The 26,087-nt window shown below is 41.1% G+C and overlaps 1 protein-coding gene across 41 annotated transcripts in view; it reads left to right on the plus strand.

Moving 5' to 3' along the window:
* Positions 1-25,081, plus strand: part of RBFOX1 (RNA binding fox-1 homolog 1) — a 2,479,284-nt gene extending 2,454,203 nt beyond the window's left edge. For 16 of the 41 annotated variants that reach the window (XM_063598325.1, XM_063598329.1, XM_063598328.1 and 13 more), the window contains 3 exons: positions 5,266-5,318; positions 20,792-20,867; positions 21,230-25,081. In XM_063598325.1, the coding sequence (XP_063454395.1) occupies positions 5,266-5,318; positions 20,792-20,867; positions 21,230-21,377 (277 nt within the window). In that variant the 3' untranslated portion in view covers positions 21,378-25,081. The remainder of the gene's footprint in view (positions 1-5,265; positions 5,319-20,791; positions 20,868-21,229) is intronic. The other 25 variants (XM_063598326.1, XM_063598349.1, XM_063598358.1 and 22 more) reach the window with 3 other exon arrangements.
* The last annotated feature ends 1,006 nt before the right edge of the window (positions 25,082-26,087 follow it).

The following is a 26,087-nucleotide window of genomic DNA, read 5'->3' on the forward strand; positions in this document are numbered from 1 at the left end:
AAAAAACAATCCTAGCTGAATACTTATTAAAAAACAAAGTATTGGCTGGGCAGTCAGGGCTAAGAACCTCTGCCTTATAAACAACAGATATCCCAATACGTACAGGTAGAATTGGACTTTGTCCCACTACTATCTTGGGGCATCTTGGCTGCCATCTACCAGGCCAGAAGACCAACTTCTCAGCTGTAGTGATTGCCTAGTAGGCATCCTTGGAAGGTTTAAATATGTGTGTATGTGTGAGAGAGAGAGAGAGAGGAGATTCAATATTCATAGCATTAGATACAAGAAGAATCTTGCTATGAGTGATATTGATCCTGAGATCTATTTAACAATAGCAATGTAACAGAATTAAGAAGTCAAAGAATGAGAAGTGACCAGAATCTTTACCAATAAGATTTAAAGGCAGTATTATTATTTGATATCGGGAATGTTTACCTCCCACCTGCCCGCACCAAAAGTTTTCTCTGACTTGATATCTAGCATCTCATGTCCCCTCCAGCAACACAGGCTGGCTACTGTTTTAATTTAACTCTGAGAATTCAGCCGTGGGTAATTTTTCAGAAGGAAAACTGCCAAGAGATGAGATTTAACCCAAGGAACAAAAGTGGGCTATGAGGGTGATATGTGGCAATCCACAGGACTAATTTAAGTGTACCACCAGCTGAGGCAGATAGAGTATAGATGGTTGATCTATAAAACCATCTTAAAAGATTAGTCAGGCTAGTGACATAAGAGTGAAAGAGACAGACCATGGGATATGCCATTTCATAATCAAGTTGTTGTTAAATCAGAATATGTTTTTAATTCTTTCTCTCAATTATACTCAAAGAGGAGTTCAAATATTTCTTAGAGGAAACGAAGATTCAGAATGTTAAGTTACTCCACAGAGACATCACAGCGCACTGCTGATTAAATACCCCCTACGTGAACGTTCCAAGCAGAACCTTAGATAGTAAAAGCTTGGTCGTGAGCCAAGCCAACTGTGTTCAGGTTTCACCTCTACCACTTAACAGCTGCTCGCATTATGTAACTTTTCCATGCCTCAGTTTCCTCATCTACAAGACGAGGATAAAAAGAAGGGTTATGAGAGAAATTAAATGAATACATAGGTATGACACTTGGCAACTTGCAGTCATAAGTGCCCCATCAGTGTTAGATAGTAGCCGTTGCAGTCAACATTCCCATGAGCCAAGACAAACACAGCCTTCTCCCTTAAACTCAATTTGGCCATTTCATCATTTTTCATACATTAGTAATCCTTCCTCTTCTCCACCCCCAACCAAGCCTTCCCAATTCAAAATAATCTTCCTGGGACAGGTGAGCTTTGAAGTGAAAATGGGAATGAACTTGCAGATTTCTCAGCAAAGTTGCCCAAACTTCAAGGTAAGAAGTAGCAGGAGGCGTGATTCCCTCACAGCAGAATCTGCTACCTAGAGAACAGTGAAAATGAGTGCCTGTGGAGCTGATCAATAGGCAGGCCTGAGTTCTTATTAAGTGTATAGATTACCAGACCTCTCTGCTGGAAATTCTGATTCAGGTGGTCAGAGTTGAAACCCAGGAATCTATACCTTGAATGAGCATTCTAGGCATTCTTATCTTCAGGGAAGTTTGAGAAATTTTGGAGTGAAAGGAGAGGTAGAATATAGAAAAGTTTTAGGTGACAGGAATGGGAAAAGACAAAATTAGGGGCCGACCCAAGGAAAAATGGAAAAACCCAAGCAAGGATGATCTTGAGTAAATCCATAAGAAATGGTCCAGTAAGAGGAACAGGTAAGGAAGAACTCAAATACCAAGAGTATGATATGGCCACTGTAGAGCAGTTTCTCTTTCAGGATGAGGTCTAAAGTCAACTCTTAGAAGGCATCTAGAAACTAGAAGTACCCTTTCTTGGATACTGTGTCAGGTTTGTATGGTTGCATAGTCTAAAACCTAAGTAGCTAGGTTGCCCTGGAGGCAAGCATGATGGCCAAATAGAAGCTGCAAAAGTAGAAACCAAAGTTGGAAGAGATTCAGTGATTCAACTCCCTTGAATCCCTTCCTTGAATCCACTTCCTTGAATCTCTCTGCCTTGGTGCCATAACACTGCTTCTCAGCTGGGCCACATATTAGAGTCACCTACAGAGCATTTTCCGAACTACTTTCCAGGCCCTACCCCCAGATCAATTAAAGCAGAACCCTCAGGAGTGGGCCCTATCACTGGCACTCTCTTAACCTCTATGAATCTAAGGAGCAGCCAAGGTGAGGACCATTCAACTCAACAAGTGATTTTCAAACGAAGAACATTAGCACATTAGAATCACTTGGAAGTATTTAAAAACTGCTGATGCCCGAGACCCAGTTTCAGAGGTTACCATTTAATTGGTCTTCAGTGTAGCTTGGTAACCAGAAATTTTTAGAAGTGCACCAATTATTTACAATGTGCAGCCAAGGTTGAGAACGACTCAGGCAGACTTGTTTTATGAACAACTAAGGAACAGACCAGTTTGTGGAAAATCAGGTGCATTTTGAAGTTTAAATTCATGGGTCTGTGTTGAGAGAAAGCAGCACACTAGGGTTTGCATAAGGAGACAGACCCTGGTACCAGCCTTCTTTCTTCTCCTGAGAGGCAGCCCCACTGTCCAGAATATACCTGCATTGTTCTGATCTTTTAATTTTTCCTGAAGTTGTTTGGATATAGCAGAGACATTCGTCTCTTTGATCATATGTGTCTCTGGTCATCTGGGGCAAATGGCTTGAGAGAGGGTCATAGATGATCCATTTATGGGCCCTCTAAATCAATAATGTCTTAATGTTCAAGGTGAAACAGCTGTACATAAAATGGCATAACATGGTGAATATAGACAGCAACATGCAATCTCCCCTTAGACCTGTACCAGAATTCTTCTGTTGTCCTGACACTGCAGGCCACCAAAGCCAATCTGATTTTACAGACATTTCCTGTTAATTGCACTTACCAATTGATGAAAGCATTGTTCAGGGAAGTAGTGATCACACAGATTGAATTCATGGAATTAATTAATGAACTCTATAGAAAGGCACTTTCTGACACCTTATGGTGACCTTTCTGGGATGTAGTGGGATTGTTTATGTGGATTAAAAAATAAAATAGTACAGAATGGATACGTCAAAAAAATACTTAACTGGTAGCTGTTAATTCCTTTTAAATGTCACTATTATTGAGAACTCTGCCTTGAAACAGATGTGAATTTGTAGTCAGAAGTAATCTAAGCCAACTCTTTTGAAGAGGGTGAGTTGTCAAAGGGAGTAGTCCCTTTTGTTCTGAAACTTAGGGATCAAAAAGAGACCACGGGTAAAAAATAAAATAAAAATCAATACACATAGGTTTTCAAAAAAAAAGTGGGGGAGAGAAAGAATGAAGGGAAAATGAAAGGAGAGAAAGAACGGAAAGGAAAGGAGAAAAGGAAGGAAAGGGTAGGAGAGGAAAAGAGGAAGAAAGGAGGAAGGAAAAAGGGTAGTTTAAGGTTAAGTGCAGAGTCAAAAAGAATACTTTCAAGGACACCATCATACTATAAAATTCTGAAACAATTTTTAAAAACAAGCCTAGTTTCTTAGAGGGCTGTTTCTAATCATACTTGTAGGTTGCATTTTAAAAGTTACCTATTCGTTCAGTCACAATTTTACATCTGTTTTTGTCTCCAAGTGGCTTTCCTCATGTCTAGCACATTGGACAGTTCCTTAGGGAAAATTGCAGAAAGGGAACACAAGTTAGCAATCTGTTCTAGGATTAGGCAGTAGAAATTGGGTAGAGCTGCCCCACCCTCCTGCCATAGATATGTGAATGCCTAGTGCAAAGACCTTGCCGCTTTGGATAAATCATGTCGCCATTCTTGCTTACGGTAGCATTCTTAGGAGCATTCTGTAAATAGAGGTTATTCTAAGTGCCTGTTTTGTGCACCCCAGAATATCATACCTGTAGTTAGGAATTCCCGTGTTATTGCCCCTTCTATAAGTCAAAGGTGAGTAAGTCAAATATTCAACCAAAATATCTCCTTTGTTTTCAGGGATAAATTTTATTGCTCCTCAAACTTAGGGAATCTGGGGCCAGATATTCATGTGGCTCAAAAAGTCTGTGTCAAAAAGCCCAAAATCTTATGTCAACTTTTATTGTCTTAAGGAAAGTGATAAAATTAGTTGTGACTTGTTATGTAGGAGAAAAGTACTAAAAATACTATTCTGAAAGCATGTATAACTTGTTTATATTTTATTGGTGTAGAAATGACTAGAATTTATCTGAATGTGAAATTCTAGGGAATATTCAAATGGCAGCTCTATTTATATTCCAGGGTGTACCTCTTGCAACAGTAAAACTTTCTTAAGATGTTTTAAGAAATGCTCCATCACTAGATACCTTTTGAAGCACTGAAACATTTGAACAAAACCAATCACACTAAGAAGAAAAATGCATTTATCTTGGTTCTTGGTGATCCATAGGCATGGTAAAAATCTAACCGATGAAAACCCAGAGCCCCTGTACTGCTACTTTTGAGGCATTTAAGAACCTAGCCAACCTCATTGTGCCATTTTTATAATTTGACTCAGACCATCTTATTTGTAGACGAATTAGTACCTCTGAATTAGAACACATTATATTGTGGAAGTGTCACAGTTGGAAACATCTTAAGAGAGTTTTATCATCTTTCTGGGTTTACTAAAAGTAAAATAGCATTTTCTATTTTCATTATTTTTAATACTGCATCATTAAAAATAATTAGGGTTTATTTCAATTGACAAGTTCTCTTAGCTCTATGTAGCAAGCCTGGTTTGATGAGGAAATTATCCATAACACATCACCATATAAAATTGTCTTCTGAAATGACAGCACTTTTTCTTAATATTATAAGTCTAGAATTTTATAATTTTTCTAGCTAGCTGTAGTATACCCTATTTCTTAATCATTAGTCTCATTTTAAAAAGTAATCTCTAGCATAGAAAGTCATATGAGCACAATTTGAAATGCTTTAGCCTTAGAAACATATCCTGGCATGTTTTGTTAACACATAGTATTAATATTTGGTGCAACAGCTTGTACATGGTCCATATTCTGACATTACCATGACTTTAAGAGGTCCCCGCATGCTTATTTCATGATCTTTCTAAATTCTGAGGTACATCAGCACATTTCCTTGCAACATCCATTCACACGCAGCACCCTTCCCTCCCCTCATCTGTACACATCAAAGCAATTGGCAGAGAGCACATTTCCCCCTGAGCGAGCAGTATTGTGAATTTTATCTTCTCTTCCAGAAATCAGTTCGTCTTCGTTGCAGCAGATGAAATTTCTTGTAACACCTCTGCAGGTAACAAACATTGCTACTTCTTGATGCATCCATCCAAGTCTCAGTATCCTTTTTTTTTTTTTCTTCTTCACATGCTGCAGTTGGTCACTCTAGAAAGTTTAGTTAAGAAAAAAAGAAAGATCTTATATCTTTGGAGTACAGCTGAAGCCTTGAGGCTCTGCCATATAAGACGACATTAGGCATTTTGCTAACTTTGATGTTTTATTTCTGGTTTTAATAATACATGGTCCAGAAAAGTAAGACTATGTTGAATGAATCCACAAGAAAATCTTACAGTATAATCAGTGCTCTTATGGTAAAATAGGGAACAGGAAGATTAGGTACACAGACGTATGACTTCCATGTTTTTTGACGTATTATGTCTGGGTTCATAGAGATTGATGTGTGAATTATTTGGGATCTTTATGGAATATTAGAGGCTGTAAAAGACTGAATCTATTAAGCTTAGAGGCATTCGAGAATATAATTATCTCTGTCTTATAAGAAGGGGATCTTCATTCTATTAGCCAAAGATCCTCTATTTCCTTTCTTATAAAACATCTCTCAAGTAGCAGGACTTAGAGAGACCAGGTCTTTTGGTTTTGAAACCAGGACATTGGCAAATGGCAATTGCATAGCTGCATGATATGTCCATCAAAATAACACCTGTCTTTTTTCTTTGAGGTGGTTCAGAACAGTTAAATTTGTACTTTGATTAGTATGGAATTAATTAAATGCCAAGATAGGTGAGTGCCTTAACACTAGATATCTTTTTTTTTTCCTTTTGTCGTTTTTAAGCCTAAACTATGACCAAAACAATCACTAGGAAGTCTTGCCAATGTGTTGCTTTCAGCCTGCGAGGGAAGACGTTACAACTTATCACTACATAACTGAGCATCCCATGACCTTCAGACACATACATTAAACTGAACCTTACAAATAAACACTCATCTGTTTCCTTTTATCAATGGTGCAGTAAAGAAAGGCTTATGTGCCAATGTTTCACTCCCTATTTACCGCCTTTGGTGAGAATGAATGAATGAAAGGAAGGACAGAGAGCTGGGAACATGCACCCAACTATCTCTGTTCTAAAAGGCAGGGTCAGTTTTATTTATATGGTCAGCCTCAGCCTTCATAACGGTTTAAAGTCTTTCCTGGTGAGTTCAAGAGGTATGCATGATGCATGCTGACATTTTAAAACAATGGTATACTCTTTCTATAAAACCTCTTTGATGATGGTCCTGCAATTTCCCTCTTAACCCCTAGACTCGTATCTCTGCTTCTCATTGTGAGAGGTGGCGACATCCTTAACACTTTACTAATGCCCAGTGCTAGATGCAATGGTTAATTGAATTGCTGGGAGTGGCAGGGAATGTTCCTGCAATACAAAAGTTGTTTAACATTTTCAGAACCTTAGTGGAATGGAGCATGAAACAAAAGGGGAGACTGCTTGGAATGGGAGGTAGGGGTGGGGAATAATGTTAATTTAAAATGTTCATAGGCATCATGTATAGATGCCTCAGTGCACTAGAGCTTCTGCCTTCTGTTAACCCCTGTGCATGTTCCAGTATGTTAGGTTATATTTGGACATCTTAGATCAAACATGAAAAAGATATTGATTTTGCCCCGTGACTTAAACCCTGCCTTGTAAGCAAGTGATCCACACACAGTATTTCTAAGAAGGGCGACAGAAAATGAAAGTTAGCATGAGTGTGGTGAGTGTTTCCATCTACCTAATCTAGATGGCTGCTCAGTAAATTCTTAATGAATTGCTATTGATCACATTTCAGATTGAGAGAGATATCCCTAGTCCTTTGATGGCCATTTTAATAATATGTTGTATGCTTCATAAGGTTCCGTTTGAACTCTGAATTTTGAATGAAGCATGAAAAAGGAGACACCCATATCCATCAAATGTCAGATTATCTCCCAGCAAGTTCACCTTGCTCATAGAGCGAAAATGAAAAATCAAAACTGCTCAGTCAACAAAGGTTGTAACTCGTGGTTTCAATGAAAGCCTTTTAGGGCATCATCTCCTACATGCTGAAAAAACCTGCTTTGGGAGGCCAAGGTGGGTGGATCATGAGGGTCAGGAGTCTAAGACCAGCCTGGCCAACATGGTGAAACCCCATCTCTACTAAAAATACAAAAATTAGCCGGGTGTGGTGGCACATGCCTGTAATCCCAACTACTCAGGAGACTAAGGCAGAGAATTGCTTGAACTGGGGAGGTGGAGGTTGCAGTGAGCAGAGACTGCGCCACTGCACTCCAGCCTGGACAACAGAGCAAGCCTCCATCAAAAAAAAAAAAAAAATCCTGCTGTGCCCACTACCCACATTCTAAACAGCACTACTGTAATGAGCTCTCACCTCCTTATAAAAATATTTATTAGAGCAGGTGTATTGAATCCTGCTATCTACTGGATATCAGAGTTTGACAAAAGGCAAGTTCTCTATTTTTAAATGGAGAAAAAAAAATCAACATGCTTAAAATCTCAGTGTGGGGCTTGATGGATGTTATAACTGAAATTCTTATAAAGAGGTGCTATTGTCACATTGATGCCCATGGAGGATGGGCTAAGCACAGGCAGCCGTCAGGGGCTTCGGGTGGAGATAGTGAGATGAAAATCATTAAGCAGTAGAACAGCAGCATTTCAGGATTTGTTCTTCACGTTTCCCAAAGAAAAGCAATGCCTTTTACGTGGGTCTTTTGTCGAGAGTGCCAACACATCTGGCCTGCTTTTTCTAGCCACATGGAATAGGCATTTTTCATTAACATTTGTGGTCTGCGAGACTAATTTACAAGGATATCTATGTTTTTACCTTGGAGTTTCAACAATGCTATTAGTTGTGTTGTTTTGTTTTGGTTCTTCCCAAAGAATGTGTGCTCTGTTGGGTATCACTTGGGACTAGGCTTTTATAACAGGGCAGGACACCTCCTAATGCATCCAGCTTGGACAATTGAGTAGGTCGTCATTCAGTAACATCAAGAACCTTTGATGAGTTGGATTCTGCAATAGATGGTGAAAAGGGAGAAAATGATTTTCCCTTCTTAGACGGGAGGTCTCCCTCTGTGATTCATTAGGAATTTTCCACGGTGAGCTAGTGATTGTAGTAGTTGCAGAAGAAGGGTCTGGTATGAGAATGGAGGTTGAAAAGCAAGTTAATCAGTGACTAGAAATTCATTTTAGTCGATTAATATCTGTAGTCCTTTGTGGGTGTCAGGAACTGTTCTAAGCCCTGGGGATATAGCATTAAATGAGTCAGGAGAAGGTCTCATCAAAAGACCTTCATTGTATGGGAGAACAGATCCCAAAGCACGTATATGAATAAGCAGATAATATATATGCATAGTAAGTTATGAACTTACTGTAATGAATCAAAAAGCAGGGGAGGGGATGGAAAGTAAGGTGCAATGCTATTTTAGACTCAGCCATCAGAGAAGGCCTGTCTGAGGGGGTAACATTTGAGCAGGGATCTAAATATAAAGTGAAGGTGTGACCCGTGAAACATACAGCAGGTGCAGAGACCCTGTGGTTGAGACATACTTGAGGTGTCCAGGAGTAAAACATCCAGTGTGGCCCACAGATATGAGTACAGGTGAGTTTTATAGATAACATCTAGGAGGTAGACAGGGTTCAGAGCAAGTTAGGACTTGGAGGCCACAGAACATATTTGGGATTTTAACAGTGATGCAGAGGCATTGGAGGGAGGGTTGTAATCTGACTTTAATGATCAGACTGCTTTGTGGAGACCAAACTGCAAAAGAACAGAAGAAACAGCACCGAAGGGCAATGGGGGGCCCTTACAGCTGTCCAGAGAGGGGTGACAATGGCTTGGGTTAGTGGGGTGGCTGTGGGTGAGAAGTGGTCATCTTTAAGCTGTATTTTGATGGGAGAACAAACAGGACATACTGGCAGATTAGAAGTGTACAAGGTCGAGTCTGTTAAATGTCCACTCCCCACTCTTATTCTAAGGGTCTATCAGTTAATTCCATGGAGTACCAAGGCTTTAATCCCTGAGGAAAGCAAACCCTTTATCCCTGTAGTAATTGTCCCTTGTTGAGGGCTTTGCTGAATTCTCCAGGGTGTAATAGTAACTTACTGTCATTTATTGAGCAAATTATGTGTGCTAGTATGATATACATACAGGCATGTATATGTATAATGCATGCATATGTATGATAAACTATATATGCATGTATATGTGTATCACAGTAGTTCAACGAGGTGTTATTCCCATTTTGGAAAGTGAGAAAAACAGACACTCAGGTCCAGAAACATTTAGTAGTTTGCCCACAGTCCCACTGGAGTCCATCTGATGCCAAAACCCTTCCCCTGGGTCACGCTGCCTCCACACACTCCTTTTTCTTCACTCTTGGAACTTTGGCCTTCTCACTCCAGTTGGAATTCTACCTTCCCCAGTATGCTATCTTGCTCCTATGAAACTAGTATTTTGAGTCGGATGACAAAGTTGTTACTATTTGGAAGAGACCCAAGGGCACTGCATGATTCTTTAGCAGTTGTTCCACTGGAATTTTATTTAACTTGGCTTGTCCCCTTCAGGCAGCAGGCATATGTTTAGTTCCGTGTGCTGGGAGTACTGGTGTAGTTGTGGGGATAGAGGTAGCAGATGTCAGGTCAGGAAGCATGTTGCGTATTAGGGAAGAGAGGGTTAAACAGGCCAAGTGTGTTCTATGTTAATTCACCAGACGTCTTTTTGCTGAAAGTTAGTGGCTGAAAAACAATTAACAATATCCTAGTCCCTGAAAACCACCAGACAGGTTGAAATAGTTGTTTTAGACACAGAATCCAAGAGGGTGTGTGTGTGTGTATAAAGGGGGTAGGTGGAGGCTGGGACTCACTAGCAGGAAGATATGCCCCTTCCACCATGCCAGGACCCACCATGCATTCCCTTAGCAAATCTGGGGACATATTTTCATCTCAGTTCCTGATGAGTATGGGACACAACCATGTGGGGTGCGGGTAGGGTCTGCAAAAAGCCTTGACCAAATGAACAATCTGCAAAAGCAGTTGAAACTGTCCTCTGTGGGGCAGGTTGCTACCCAAGTTACCAATTAGAAGAAAGTTCAGGGGTACAAGGAGGTGTCACCAGCGCCTTTCATTTTTCCATCCCCACTTCTCAACCTACACATGCTGGCAGCTACATTGAAACTTTAGGTAATATTTAATATTTAGAAGAAGTTTCCAAATTGGCCATTCCTCTAATTGATCCTTCAGCAAGTCTCATCTAATTGTCTTTCCTGCATTTTAGTGATTTGATTATTCAGCAAAGTTGTCATGCAGTAAATTGATTTGTGGCTAATTGGTCCATTTCCAATAAAGTGTGATATGTGTTATAATAGGGAAAGTACAGGGAGCTAAGGGGCCATATAAGCAAAGGAACTTAGGAAACATACTCCCACTTATTGAGAACCTTCTGTATATGAGGCATAGTCTCAGGCTTGCTGCATGCAATAATACCCTATAAAGTGTGTGTAATCAATTTGTGAAAGTTAAAGATGTCTAGATAGTCTGAATTAGCCTAAGTGGGAAAGTGCTGTATCCATGCATGCAGAATTTTAAAAAATGGAATGGTGGTTATCAAATTCTAGAAGAATGCACAAAAGTCACCTGGAGAACTTGTTACAAATGCAGAGCCTGTTTTGTCTCCTTCCCCTGCCCCTGAGATTCTGATTCATAAGTCCGGAGAGGGAGCCTGGAAATCTGCATTCTAACAAGTTGCCCCAGATAATTGTAATAGAAAAGACCTCACACCTTGGGACACACTAACTGATCTATCAGGAACCTTTTCTCTTTGAGATAGGGTCTCTGTCATCCAGGCTGGAGAGTTCAGTGCAATAGCCTGATCTTAGCTTCCTGTAAGCCTGGACCTCCTGGGATCTAGCGATCCTCCCACTTCACCCTCCCTAGTAGCTGGGACTACAGGCATGTGCTACCACACCCAGCTGATATCTTAATTTTTTGAAGAAATGGGGTCTTGCTCTATTGCCCAGGCTGATCTCAAACTCCTGGCCTCAAGCCATCCTGCTCCTTTGGCCTACCAAAGTCCTGGGAGTACAGGCACGGGCCCACTACACCCAGCCAACGTTTTTTGTTTCAATGGTAAAAAGAGCACACAATAGGACTTGCTAAAGTTGTGTTCACATGTGGCTGTGGAGCCCTTGAGATGTGGCCAGTCCACACCAGGATGATTTGTAAGTAAAAAATGCATGTTGGATTTCCAAAACTTAGTACAAAAATTATGTAAAATATATCATTAATAATTGTGAGTTACACATTGTAGTGATGACAGTTTGAATATTCTGGAGAAAATAAAAATGAGTTCACCTTTTTTTTACTTTTTAAAATGTGGTTACTGTAAAATTTAAAATGACATATGTCTTGCATGTGTGGCTTTCATTATGTTTCTCTCAATCCCATTTTAGAACCACATTTTTCATTTGGCTCAAATGAATATTGAAAGAGTTTGTGTGTCCCCAAGAACTGGTCATTTGGAGGTGAGGGATGTTCACCAGGAGTTAAAATGTTGTGACAGATAATCTGGACATTGTCAGCGTCTTGGTATTGTATTTTAACGTTGCCTCCTGGTGCTAGGTGGGTGTGTTGGTGCTGTAGAGGGACATTCCTTGGGGTTCAGGGCCCAGAACCTCCCTACTTCTCAACCTGCTTGTTTTGTCTTAATCTTTGATCTGCTTGCTTCGAGGATGGGAGATGCCAGTACATAAGACTTTGGATCATCAACCCAATTCAGGGGTAGCTCTGACACATGTACCCCCGGGGCTTTACCGGGAAGCTCACTGATCCCACATAAAATAGACAAGAGGCAATAGCTGCAGTCCTCTCAGTCTTAATAACTGATACTTGTTTAGTCCTTAACTGGTAATCATAACCCTCCTCTCACCCTCACTGTAGCCTTGTATGATCAGGATGCACCATTATCGTCTCCATTTATAGATGGTATAACCAACTCAGAGAGAAGAACTTTGAGATAACTTAGCAAGAAGTAACAGTCAGGGTTTGACTCTAGAAATTCTGACTGAGGGATCCCCAGCTGCTGTTCAACCCTGCTTCATGGAAGGGTATTGAAAATCTCATAAGGGATACAATTTGTTTTTCCTCCTGTGGGGTAAACTATAGCTGGGGTGCCATGGTGATTTCAAAGCACAATAAAAATTCTTAGTGATTTTGGTAGAGCAGGAGTAGACAAACAGAAAGGAGAAATGAAATTTCTAAGAGAAGGATGGCCTTGAGCTCTGCATTAAAGAGAATGTGCCTACAGCTCCTTTTTTAGAGGTGGTATTCTAGGGCAAGAGAATTTCATCACCAAAAATGGGACTTACTGTGTCTTCTCTACTCCGAGAGTGGCTGCTATTCTGCTTTCCCTCAAATCTGCTGTTGGGTTTCAGAATAGGAAGAGGTTTTCAGAATAGGAAGAGGTTTTGAATGGCTTTGGTGGGCTAGAGAAAAGATGATGTGATCTCATTTGCTATGGGTAAATGGTCTGAGTCTTTTAGATGCCATAGTGTTGGATTTGTGTATGTATTATGTATGCATAGTTCTGATGTATGACACGTATCCATGGGCAAAAAAAAGCAAGTTCTGTGGCTTCTCATGTAGGTCTAAAAAGCTCAGATGTGTTCCCTCCTACTTCTCAGGGGAGGCAGGGAAATCACGAGGTTGAAAAATGTGCTAAGTGATTTCTGAAGTTAAGCACTTTAAAGACAAGCTAAGGAAGTTAGCAGCAATGGAAGTCAAACAGAGCCAAGTAGAGATGACTCCATGTTATCTTGGAGCATTTCTTCCACTTCTATTTGTATCATTTTTGGAGATTTTGCTGCATTTTTAGTCATTTTCTAGGTGAGGGGTCCCCAACTGGACACACAGCAGGTGGTGAGCGGGGTGGGGGGTGAGCAACGCTTCCTGTTTGCAGCCGCCCCCTCACTCACATTACTGCCTGAGCTCCACCTCCTATCTGACCAGTGGCAGCATTAGATTCTCATGGGAGCACAAACCCTACTGTAAACTGTGCATGTGAGGCATCTAGGTTGCACACTCCTTTTGAGAATCTAATGCCTGATGATCTGAAGTGGAACAGTTTTTTTTCCTGAAACTATTCCCCACCTCCCTGGTCTGTGGAAAAACTGTCTTCCACAGAACTGGTCCCTGGTGCCAAGAAGGCCAGGGACTGCTCCTCTAGGTGTTTAGGGACTGGTTTAGTTCCTCCAACTTAAGTATCTTGAGAAGCTTTGAAGATAAGTGAGCTTGGTCATCCCTATGGTCAATAAATGTATAAGTGATTGCTCACATTAAAACTAGGAGAAGGCTATAGTAACCACAGAGGAGTATTTCCCTAACTTCACTAACTGACCAACAGATCTGAAGTCCAGAACTCAGTTGACCCTTGTAGAGTGAAAGTGAACAGGAACATTTCCTAGATAAACCGTTGCTTTCTGAATTTCCCAATACATCCAAGTAGTTATCTTAACGCTTTCAGGAGGGTTTTTCCCTGTTGCAGCAAACCAGGGTGCATGGCCTGAGGTTCTGGAAACCCTCTCAAATCTTCCTGTAGGGCAGAGGTGGGGTGGTTGGCACCTGTTGTCTCTCCATATACCTGCATAGTGCACTGAGATAACTTGTCCTTTCCTTGAATGGCTCTTCTTCTGCAAGATTAAAATCTTGGCCATAATTACCCCAACATTTTCTCAAATGGATGCACACTGGGATTAGCCCAGACCTTACAACCTGAAATTTGTGGGATTCTCGGATTGGAAAATGGAGATTTTGGTTGTCTGGTAAATATTTATTGGCATGAACATAAGAGACTGATCATTTCAGAGATATACTGAGGTGTCCTAAGCTCGGAATTTTTGAAAAACCTTCTGTGAAGTCCCATATTCTGGGCTACATTTCTTTATCCTTTGAAGTGAGCTTTTGTCTCCATTCTGATCCCACAGAATCCCCAACAAGCTGAGGGGACCTGTCTGCAGTTGCACAATTGCCAAGAGATTTGTCAGAAGCCTTCAGCCTCTTTTGCTGCATTTTCATTTAGTGACGAGTATGGGATGGTTGAGTTGGAAAACATAAATGCCCATAACAGTTTATGATTGACAACGGATTCATTTATTTGTAGTTGGATGAGAGAAGGAAGTAAAGCAGTAGCTGGGGCAGTGCTGCAGTACTCAGAAGCCAGGTGCCCTCCCCTTCTGGTCTTGTTCTTTCTTTTCCTGGCCAATATTGGCTGTGACTCCTTTCCAGCCCCTGAGAATTGCTGAAAGCCGAGCATTTTGTCCAAACACAGAACACTTGGTCTGGAATGTACGTTCCAGATGCAGTTCCTCCGGATGGGGAAAAGCAACAACTCATTGGTAATGATGCCAGCAACAATGCAAACCAAAGGATTGTCTTCAACACATCATTTATTTTTCATTTGGAAAAGTCCTCAAACCCCAAAAATGAGGGCAATGAAATAGGATGAATATCCAAGTGGGATGGGAATCACTTCTTCCTAGGTGCAGGTTACCTTCTGATGTCCCCCTTCTTACCTGGTGCCCCAGAGCACCCCAACCGGGGGGATAGACACCAGAACTGCTAGATCTCATTTGACCCTATACAGGGAAGTGAAAGAGAACATCCCTTTAGCTAGACCATGGCTCTCTAAAGAGCATGCTTTTAGAACCACTGAACCACGGTTGGTGCCCTGTTGGTATGCTGTATGGTAAGTGTGTGACTTGCATGGATTCATTTTTCCAAATACTTAAGACTATGCCTTAGATATAAGGATAAAGGAGGCACTGTAGTCCCTAATTGCATTGCAGAGACCCGGGCCATTCATTGATCCCTGGTGAGACATCCCATTTTGAATGCATACTCTGCAGCCCTTCTCTATGTTGGGAGGGGTACAAGCCCATTCATTTTCTTGCTGCAGTTTGGCTGTTTAGGATGTCTTTGCTACCTTCTGAACTTCATCTGAGAACTGAGCAGATTTCACTCATCTTTCTGCTCCACAGGATTCACCCAGCTATCTCTGGGGTGAGAAGCATGGGGAGATGATACTAATGGAAGAATAAAAAGTTCCCAGGGCATAAACGCTCCTCATCAAAATAGGGAGTAAAATACAGTGAAATTAATTAGTGTTCTTACTGTGGCCCTATAAGAAAATTATGTTAAAACCCTGGTGTGGAGTACCAACATGGGCCCATTGTATTTCATTAGCATCCAGCTTGTTTCAACTAGGTGTACATAGTACTTCTTACTAACATGTCTCAGTAGAGTTGATAAAGCACTTTAACAAACACGGGTTCATATTCCCATTCAAGAGGCTGCATACTTATTCATTTTGCTCCAACACAACCTTAAGTTCAAGTAAGTATTTCCATTTAAACTACATCTGTAACTCATAAATTAGATCTCAACTCCAAACGCATCTGTAATTTGATCGGTAGAGCTGCATGTGATTATATTAGAATAGAATTTTTCAATTGCCTCTGCAGACCAAAAGTCTGGGCAAGGAGGGAGAGATTGGTTTGTGAAATACCATCTAAGAAGCCATGTATCATAATCTCCTCTATCTGTAGGTGGCTTAATATTTACCTGGTTTTCTTGAATGCACCTTGAGTTAGGTAGGGCTCAGTCAGAAAACTACTGCTTTACAAATGAGGAAGATGAGGCTCAGAGAGCATGCTCTGTCCAAGTCATGAGAGCAAGGACATCATAAAAGCAGAACTCAAACCTGGATCTTTTTGCCCCAAGTCCTGAATCTCCAAGGCCTCGGGTTGCTTCCCAGTTTTAACTTGTTGCTAAAGGTCAAAAAGATGAGGTCTCATGATGGTTGCAAGCCATGGTGAATTAGCCAGGAAAGCAGTCCTCTTTTATATCTTTGTTTAGTTTTTCCCTGAAGGCTTTTGATGAGTTTTATGGCAACTTGGCCAATGTTTTGCAAACTCACAGAAATGATGTAAAAATTACACACTATTTCTAGAGTCCCCAGAAAGTTTTCTTCTGTCTTGAAGCATCCTGAATGTGTCTGGGAGCAGCTGACCCAGAATCTTCAAAAAGCGTATCTGAATGGGATCATAATTACAGGCATGAGTCTCTCTCCCAGGCCCCATTTCTCTTTTTACTCCTTTGTCTTGCTGCCTCCTCTCTTGCAGTACCATTGGCCTGCCCCTCTCTACCTGCACTGTTCTAGACATTGGGGATGCAATGGCAGACAAAATAGACACTGCCCCAGCCTCCATGGAGTTCTCGTTCCAGGAGGGTGAAAGGCAAATGATCAGGTGGAGTGGGAAATAAGATTATTAGAGTTGCTATACAACATGAAGGGGTAGGGATGAAGTTGAAAAGTGCCCTTAAAAAGAAGAGCAGTCATGCTGGGTGTGGTAGCTCATGTTTGTAATCCTAGCACTTTGGGAGGCCAAGGCGGGCAGATCACTTGAGGTTATGAGTTTGAGACCAGCCTGGGCAACATGGTGAAATGCTGTCTACAAAATACAAAATTTAGCCAGGCATGGTGATGGGCGCCTGTAATCCCAGCAACTGGGGAGGCTGAGGCAGAATCGCTTGAACCCAGAAGGCAGAGGTTAGAGTGAGCCAAGATCATGTCACTGCACTTCAGCCTAGGTGACAGAGCAAGACTGTCTCAAAAGAAAAAAAAAAAAAAAAAGGCAGAGAGCCAGAGAAAGAAGCATCTGTTCATCTCTCTAGGGAAGGGACATTTGATTTCAAACATAAAAGATGAAAGTCAGGTGGAGGGTGAGCAAGTGCCAAGACTAAGCAGAGAATGGATTTGCATGTGTTCAGGAACGATCAAGAAAGCCTGTGTGGGACAGGCATGGTGGCTCATGCCTGTAATCCCAGCACTTTGGGAGGCCGAGGCAGGAGGATCACGAGGTCAGGAGATCAAAACCATCCTGGCTAACACAGTGAAGCCCCGTATCTACTAAAAATAGAAAAATTAGCTGGGTGTGGTGGCAGGCACCTGTACTCCCAGCTGCTCGGGAGGCTGAGGCAGGAGAATGGCATGAACTTGGGAGACGGAGCTTGCAGTGAGCCAAGATTGTGCCATTGCACTCCAGCCTTGGCAACAGAGCAAGACCATCTCAAAAAAATATTAAATTAAATTTTTAAAAAATCCTATGTGCCTAGAGCACAGTAACCAAGGGAAGGAAGATGAAGATTGAAAGAGGGACAGAGGCAGCTTATTCAAGTTTGGATTTTATTCTAGGATCAATGGAAAACTATTGAAGGATTTTAAGCGGGGAATCATAGGATTAGATTTATATTTAAGTGGATAGATGGACAGACTTGAGAGATTTGATACATGTAAATAGCTGCTGGTTTGAAGGACCAAGAGTTGAAAAAATGAGACAAGATTTATGGCTGTTGAGTTGGTGTTGATGAACTAGTGTCATATATTAGTGTAGTCATCATGTGCATGGAGTAAAGTGGACACATTTAAGATTTCTTCTGAAATTACTGATGGATGGGAAGTGGGCACATGGAGATCATCATGATCTGACTGCACTACTGCCCACTTTGGCCAGGGATGCATGGTGTGGAGGATGACCATATAGCTGGTCGTGTCCTAACATGGCGACCGTAAGACATCTTCCCATCATTCCTGTGGACATCCTGGGCATTGCTGCGCTCTGTCTCTGGGCTGTGCTTAGCCAGCTCTGAGGACATCAGATTGCTGACGTGCTTGGCATATCTGCTGCAAACATAGCACTCAAGTCCACATCTTCCCCAATAACCTTGTGACTAAATTGTAGTGTCACACAAGGGCGTGTTCAGAAATTAGCATTTGAAAAGAAGCCTCCTTGCTTTCAGTTTGAGCTGACATGGTCTCTTTTCCTCTGGGGAAATGAAATTTATTAATCATAATAAAACCATTGGATTCTGAAGGTAGAGGTCACCCTGAAGAGAAAACGAGGCAGCTCATTTCTGAGGAATAGTTCAGTGCTGCTGTATTTTCCTTCTGCCTTGGAAGAGAATACTGCCAAATTGTTACCTTGGGTTTTCCACAAAGGTTGAAACTATGCCCAGCGTTATAGAATTTACCACTGAAGTATGCAGTAGGAAAATGTGGGAGCTACGCTTTTATTAAATACATTCAAATTGCCCATATAGTGTCTCCCCAGAAGAGGAAACAGATTTTTCTCTGGACCAATCAATCACAGACTTCATTCCCTCATGAAATAAAGACCAATACCACGGTTATACTTTTCCTTTTATGCCTGTTACTATGTACTTGTAGTTAAGTGGGTAAAGGCCCAGGTCTCAGGAGTGACCTCTCTGAATATGTTATTTTATCAAAAACTTTTTCACACATCTGCCCTTGGACCGATACCTGTTTTTCCTCCCAGAGAGAAGGATAATCGTTGATTAAAGGCCATTTTTGATAAGAAGGACTGAAGGGTGTCCCCAAAGAATGAAAGGCAAGAGAGAGATGACTGTCAGTTTCACTGACAGATTCACCTCAGAAGAGAGGCATCCCTTCATGTGATTGTTTGAGGATCAGGAGAATCCTCTTGAAGCTGAAAGCCTCATCTAGATTATTTGCACTCAAGTGCCCTTTGACACAGGCAGATGGGCTTGAGAGTTGGAACATGCCCAATGCAAACCTGGTATCATCAATTGTTTTATTCCACCTGGGGTCTAACTTGGAGTCTGAGAAGGTCCATCACGCTCTCTTCACCTTCCCAGACTCCATGGTGTGAGGGGGTCAAACATGGATTGGATTGGTATCACTTATCTACCAACCATGAGAAAGCTTGGAAGGAAAATGGGGGAAAACAGGAAAGGAGAGGGAAAAGGTACGTGCATACTGGGCTCTAAGGGATGAGAGACGAGCTGAAGGTTGATAATACAGACAAACCATTTCTTCCAGCCTTGTTCCTTCATTCAGGAAATGGTCAAAGAATCAAAAAACCATGTCGATCCCAGTGAGCGTCTGATGCATTCATGCCGAGCTGCTGTGAATGTTGGTTGCTAACAGTACAGCTGTTCCCTTCTCCAGAAAATTGCCCCATGTCAGAGGAAGCCACTTTAACTCAATGGTGCATCACTCACCCCTCAGGAAAGCCCACAGCTAATGCTGAAAACTTATGTAGGCATTAAAAAGCCAACCCACTTGCCTCTAGGTGGAACCTGCTGTAGCATGAAACCCATAGGATCAGGTGGCAGATATTCGTCTCAGACCTTGCGTTTTTTTTTCCCTTGCTCTGACCTACTTGCCCCTCTCTTCCTCTTGAGGACACCCCATTCGGTAAGTCACTTGCACAGGAATCTATTCCAGTATCAGCTTTCAAGGAAGGACGTCAGCTTCAGTCAGTATTAAGATAGCAGCATTCAAACTATCTCCAGGAAAATATCTGGCAGGGCAAACAAGTACAGGCACAGGATACGGTGGACCAAGCACGCAAGTTGCCTTAAGAGATTCAAGTATCAGGCTGAGTGCAGTGGCTCACGCCTGTAATCCTAACACTGAGAGGCTGAGGCTGGTAGACTACTTGAACCCTGGAGTTTTGAACCAACCTGAGTGACATAGCAAGACTTTGTCTCCCCCCTCCCAACCTCCCCCCCCAAAAAAATAAAGATCTGCCCTGTCTAGTTATGCGACCTTGAGCAAGTGACTTCACTTGCTGATTCCTTTAAAAAAAAAAAAAAATTAACTTCCAGATATTTAGTAGGCATTCAGCACATTTGGTTTCCATCTCTTCTCCATTTTTATTCTAAAGCCTATACCAGAAGCTATAGCAGGTAGTAGGATGGTAGAGAGAAAAACACAAAGATGAGTAACTGTCATTAAGATTTGTTGTTTCGAATGCCTCTCCCTTCCCAGAACCTGGCCATGGATGAATGTGACAGAAGTTCTGGAATAATAGGATCAAAACCAAATCAGTCTGATTGAATGGGAATAGGAATGGGGGTCCCACAGACCCTTTAAGGGTGCTTCCATTCAAATATACTTGTTCCTTTCCATTCTAAGATGGTGGACACTAACTTCAGACAGGTTCACTTCACCCTTTCTGATTCACCCTATTTCACTTGAATGGTGACAGCTGAATCAGGAGAAAAAGGCACTCTTGAGAATTAAAATACCCTCTGTGGGTGCTGGGCTTAATACTTGAAGTTGTTTCTTTCTTACCTACCTCAGTCTCTAAGGCAGCTACTTGAGCAGTGTAGAAACAGTATTATGGGGGGAGGCAGGGAAAATCATATGTAAGTACGTGTGTATATGTGTATGTATGTATTTATCTGTTAAACATAGGAATAGCAACCATGTTAAACGCACAAAAAATGTATCATGTACAGATGAACTCTTCTTATATTACACAGCAGAGTAGAATTTGCTTCTCACTCGAAGATGAGTAGGGCCCCTGCATACTGTCTTGGTATTTTGGATTTTATGATTGTTATTGTTTTGTAATTGCATACTATGGATCAATCTTCACCTCTATTTTCCTTTCAGTTACGGACGAGTTTATGCTGCCGACCCCTACCACCACGCACTTGCTCCAGCCCCCACCTACGGCGTTGGTGCCATGGTGAGTACAAGTTTCTCCTTGTCCTCACTTCTTCCTGCCTCCCTTCCCTTTCCCCAGCTGGGACCTCAGTACGGGTTGACGTCCTCTCACTTCCCCTTAATTGAATTTGTCTCTTGTGCTAACAGCAGCTAAAATGCCACATTAATCCTCCCAGTAAACTTGATAAATGTCTTAATTTCTTGGCAATGTAGTGCATGTAAGTTATTATATTTCTAATTTTGCAAGTCTCACCTAGCAGAGCACTTACCTTAATGGAATAATTAGTCATTTTGATAATTAAATCCATCACTAACAGAATGCAGTGTCAATGCAGAACTTTTTTTTTTCTTTTTTTTTCCCTCCCTTGCTGCTCATTCACATAGCCCCAAGGTTCCAGCCCCAGCACAGACTTCAGAGGAGCTAAGCTGCACACTTCCAGGCCTCTGCTGTCAGGCAGCTGAGAATCTGACTGCCTCTCCTCCCCTATTACAATTCATGTTTAAAGTCATAGTCGCCCAGGAAAGAAAATAGAGAGGGGCACACTTTGTGTGTGTACCTAGTACATAAGAAAGTAGAAGGAATCAGCTGGGTTTGGGGGTTGCCTTTTGTTTTGGGGTAGGTCTGGGTTTTTGTTTTGGGAGGGGGTGGGGGGAGGGCAAAAAATGGGAGGTAAGGGTGGGGTGAACTTGCCTGTACTTGTTCAAACTTCTATGCACTGAAACTCTTGAGTACAGTAAGACGTGCCCATCACGTGAGAGCATATGCAATCAATCATTACAAAGCTTTGGCATGCAGTTTTCTGCTTGGATCAAGAATATCAGTCCTTATCCTAAAAATGAATCCCCATAGGCATTCATTTGAATTGCCAATACTTTTAGAAAAAGGAAATCGTTAAGTGCCACCTTGTAGCCATTAAAACCATGGCCAGACAGTTCACTGAAGCTCAGTCCTAGAAATTCAGCCATGATTTGGAAGCATTGTTTTGCACAAGCTTAATTACGTCAAGCAATTCATCTGTACAACTCCACAACTCCCTTCTCAAGTTCAGATTCCATACAGCTTGCAGAGCCAAGTCAAGTAAGAAGTAGATTGAGATTTTCATCCCAATTCTGCATTCAACAACTCTGCTTCAACACCTAGTCCACATGAGGAATGTGTTGGAGAGTTGAATTACATTCAACAAATTGTCCAAATTCAACCTCAAGTGCAGATTATTCTGTTACAAAAAAATGAGACAGTGAAAATCCTTCCATTGTCCAGCTTATAACAGAGTACTTTTAGCTAAGAGGACTGGCTGACAGAATTTGGTTTTGCAGGGAATTTCTTTAGGAGGAGCTATTGGGGAAGGTCAGGAATGGCCCTATCTTTAGTTCTCCAAGAATGACCTGGGATGGGTAGGGGGTGCCTCCATTTCGGTTGGTTTTGAGTGTCTATTTTTCACATTAGTCTTTTTGATGATCCACATGTTGCAAAAGGAAAATGTAAAAAACACACCCCTCAAATTGCTTTGTTTCAGAATGCTTTTGCACCTTTGACTGATGCCAAGACTAGGAGCCATGCTGATGATGTGGGTCTCGTTCTTTCTTCATTGCAGGCTAGTATATACCGAGGGGGATACAACCGTTTTGCTCCATACTAAATGACAAAACCATAAAAACCTTCCAATGTGGGGAGAAAGGAAGCTTTCCGAGGCCTGAGTATTGCAATACATGCAGTAGTACATCATTTTAGCAACTCTAAAAAAAAAAAATACAAATAAAAAGGAAAAAAATTACATTTTTTATCTTATACCTCAGATATTTTGTTCTGTGTATTTTAATATTGTGGGTCTTTAATTTCTGAAGGTTCCGTAGTTTGGTTGCTGGCTGTAGGAGTTTTTGTGGTTGATCTAGACAGATGCTAGATAATGAATAAAAACTGGTTTAGGGCCATATCCAGAGTGCTATATTATGTAAATGAATTATATATGCTGAATATTAAGCTACTGGGGTTATCAGCTGTTTGGGAAGAGTGTAAGTGACTACAGTAGTCATTTTTTTCTGCATCTGCATTATTTTATTTTGTGAAAGGGGAGGTTGGGAGGGGCTTAGGGGATTGGAACTGGGGTTTGGCTGAAAGAAAAAAAAAATGTAACTGATGAATCTAAACGACCCACTGCACCAACAATCATTTATCAATGGTTCTAAGTTACTCATTGCCAGTTCAAGCCAAAGGTTATGTTGTTAAGGGGGTGCTTCTAGTAGCACTTGTGCATCTGAGTTGAATGAAGCTGTGCAAACCCACCCTTTAAACCATTCCACCCGGCAGTATTCAGCTTCTTAACCAGTCGCTATTTAGGAAAAAAAAAAAACCCGCTAGTTAGGCCATCAACAAGCATTCTTTTTATATTTCTTCCAGTATAATAAATTATTGATATCATTGCTGACTTTTATATTATGGGAGGGAAAAAATAACATTAATAAAAAGGTGATAAAAAGCACTGTTTCTATTTTTTTCTTTTTTTCCAAAAAAAGAAAGTAATAAAAACTTAAATTCTTTGTACCAGTTAAAAAAAATGTATAAAATTTACATCTGTGCAGTGGAGTTGTTAAGTTCTAGAAACAGTCTATGAAGCTTTAGTTTTAGCCTAGTAGAACAACTGTTAGAGACAGACGTATAATTTTTATGGAATTACATGATAATCATATTCGGATTTATAGAAGCATTTTACAAGTATTGCAATCATTGAGTAGAGATAATCATGGTATTTTCATCAGCTTGGTACTTTTTGAAACATGACTGCGTTGTGTGAACAATCTGCAATTTTTCAGTCCGTGAGATCCTGCCCTTCCACCTCTTTCCCATACCCCCAAGGATTATCTCAAAATGATCTCTTTAGTTCTGTCTCCAAGGCCCAGGACACTTGTCAGAAGGATGCAAAAAAAGAAAAAAGTAGATCCACCCTCTTCATCCCAAAAGAACAAAGTCTCCCCCCCTTTCTCGGATGCAGGGCCAGAGTGACACAGCCGAAAAATTGCAGTTTGTCTGTACTTCTGTTTGAACTTTCCACGTTGTCCTGTTTACAAGTTAACTTAAGTTGGGGTATCTGTCACGGGTCTTCCTGTTTTGTATTTAAATAAAAACAGCAGCAGCAGGCTGTCCCTGAGTAGTTTTGCTGCCATAGGTTAAGTCCTCATGTGTACAGTGCAGGCCCTGTGGCACGCACTTCAGTAAGTTATCAACTCTCACCGCTGTGAACCTGCCAATCCGCTGTAACAACTCTGCTTTAAAACAAAACCAAACAAAACTTTAAAAAAAAAATGTGTGATCCAGCTTTCTCTTGCCATCCTATGTGCATGCCGTAAGATCAGTTGGATATTAAACCATCAATAAAGTTTCACAAGATTTGAAAACAAAGTTTCTGTAGCTTCGATACCTAAGACAGATGATAGTGATCTTGAAAAGAGAAAAGGGGGAGGGGGGAGCTACTTATCAGCCAAAAGCATATAAAGTGTTCTTTTCACCAGACTTCTTTGGGTGGGTGAGGGGAGGGGCAAGGGGGTGTTTTATAGCATCACTAAGACATTCTCATTCCCCCACCTGGAAAACAGTGTTATGGCAATGGGTGCCTGGTTGATGTTCTTAAAGGAAACGAATTATTAAAATACTATGACATCCTCCAGAGGGAAGAAAGAGTAGGAGCAGGGGGCTATGGAGAATACATTTCTCCCAATTGCCGCCTCAGATTTCAAAATCCAGAATTTGTATTGTGTTTCGAATCACAAACATAGAATTCTTACTGTGTTGGTTAAAGTAAAATTCATTTGCGGTTTTGATTTTCATCAATGAGCTGTACTTTCCCCCATGACTGTATGTAGTTTTAATAAAATCATTTAGAGTAAGTGAGTGCCAACCGATGTTGCAGAATCTTTTGTCTAGGCACTCCAAGATGCCAATAAGTCATTTTAAAATGTATGTCAGAGATGTAAACAAACATTTTGGATTTTTTTTTAACAGTATTTATTTGGAATGTTTTCATTTATCTAAATAACTATTGCTATTATGAATTATGGAAAATTAATATTATGTGTGGCATATAGTGACTTCTTAACACACACATCACGCAATCTGCAAACCCAGAAAATGTGTATATCTGTCTTTAGAAATTAGTGTTTATATCACTTACAGTGGTTTGTGAATAAAGAAAACTGGTTTGTAATATCAAAAAAATAAAAGCTTAGTCTGAAAAGGTACAAGTTGGTGTTCTGAGTTATTTGGCTTCCATGGGTTTTCTCTCTCAGTGGGTAGATTTGTTATCCACAGCTGTGATTGCACTTGGGCCCGCCCGGGGATGTGGGGTGGGTGTTGCCCAAGTGAGCAGCAGGCTGCCCTGGCCACCAGTAGACCAGATGCCTCCTGCAAGTTCCCTAGTTTTCTGGATTAAAATCTTTCCCTTCCTCATTCATTTTCCCAAAGAAGTCAGTGGAACTCACCCTGGCTGTTTAAGAAACTGAACTAAGCTTAGCTATCTCCTAGCATGGAAGTGTCAAGTCTTCAGTTTAAAACAAAATACATCACTCATCTTAAATATGTTTGGGCTATTAGTTACTTTTTGGGAGACCTCGGATAGATGAAAAAAATATAGTAAGTGCTAGAGTTCACATACATTGAGTGCTCATTAGGAGCCAAAAATCGTGTGTTCCTTATTTAAAAATCAGGGTTGAACTGTCCACCCCATTTAGTTACTTAATATCTTGATCCTATCTCATTATATCTTAATATTCCTATTAAGTTGGTATCACTGAAAGATTTTTAACATGTGTGTTCTAGAAACATATTCTGAGTGTGCACCCTGATTCTGTCAACTTGCTGGTGGCAATCCAGGATGAATTAAACCAAAGTGCTGTGCCTCAGTTTTCCCAACTGCACCTCAGGATCATCTCACTGACCTAATATTGTTATGCAGAAGAAAGCAATCTCAATAAAGTGCTTGCAGCAGTACTTCATAAACTGTAAGCTATTATCCACAGGTGAAGCAACTGAGACACAAAGATTCATTTCTCCAAGGTCACAGAGCAAGCAGGTGATCACCCTAGGATTCCAGAACGTGCACCCTTAACTGACGAGGCATGTTCTCACCTGACCAATAAGAACTTTATACATGAGCAGTTTAACCCTGTGTGCCACCTGCAGACTCTTTGTTCTCCAATCATTTTTTTTTCCACACTGCAGGTTGTCTTCACAGCATCTATCTTATTTCAG

This window comes from Pan paniscus, chromosome 18, assembly GCF_029289425.2.
Source record: "Pan paniscus chromosome 18, NHGRI_mPanPan1-v2.0_pri, whole genome shotgun sequence".
NCBI lineage: Eukaryota > Metazoa > Chordata > Mammalia > Primates > Hominidae > Pan > Pan paniscus.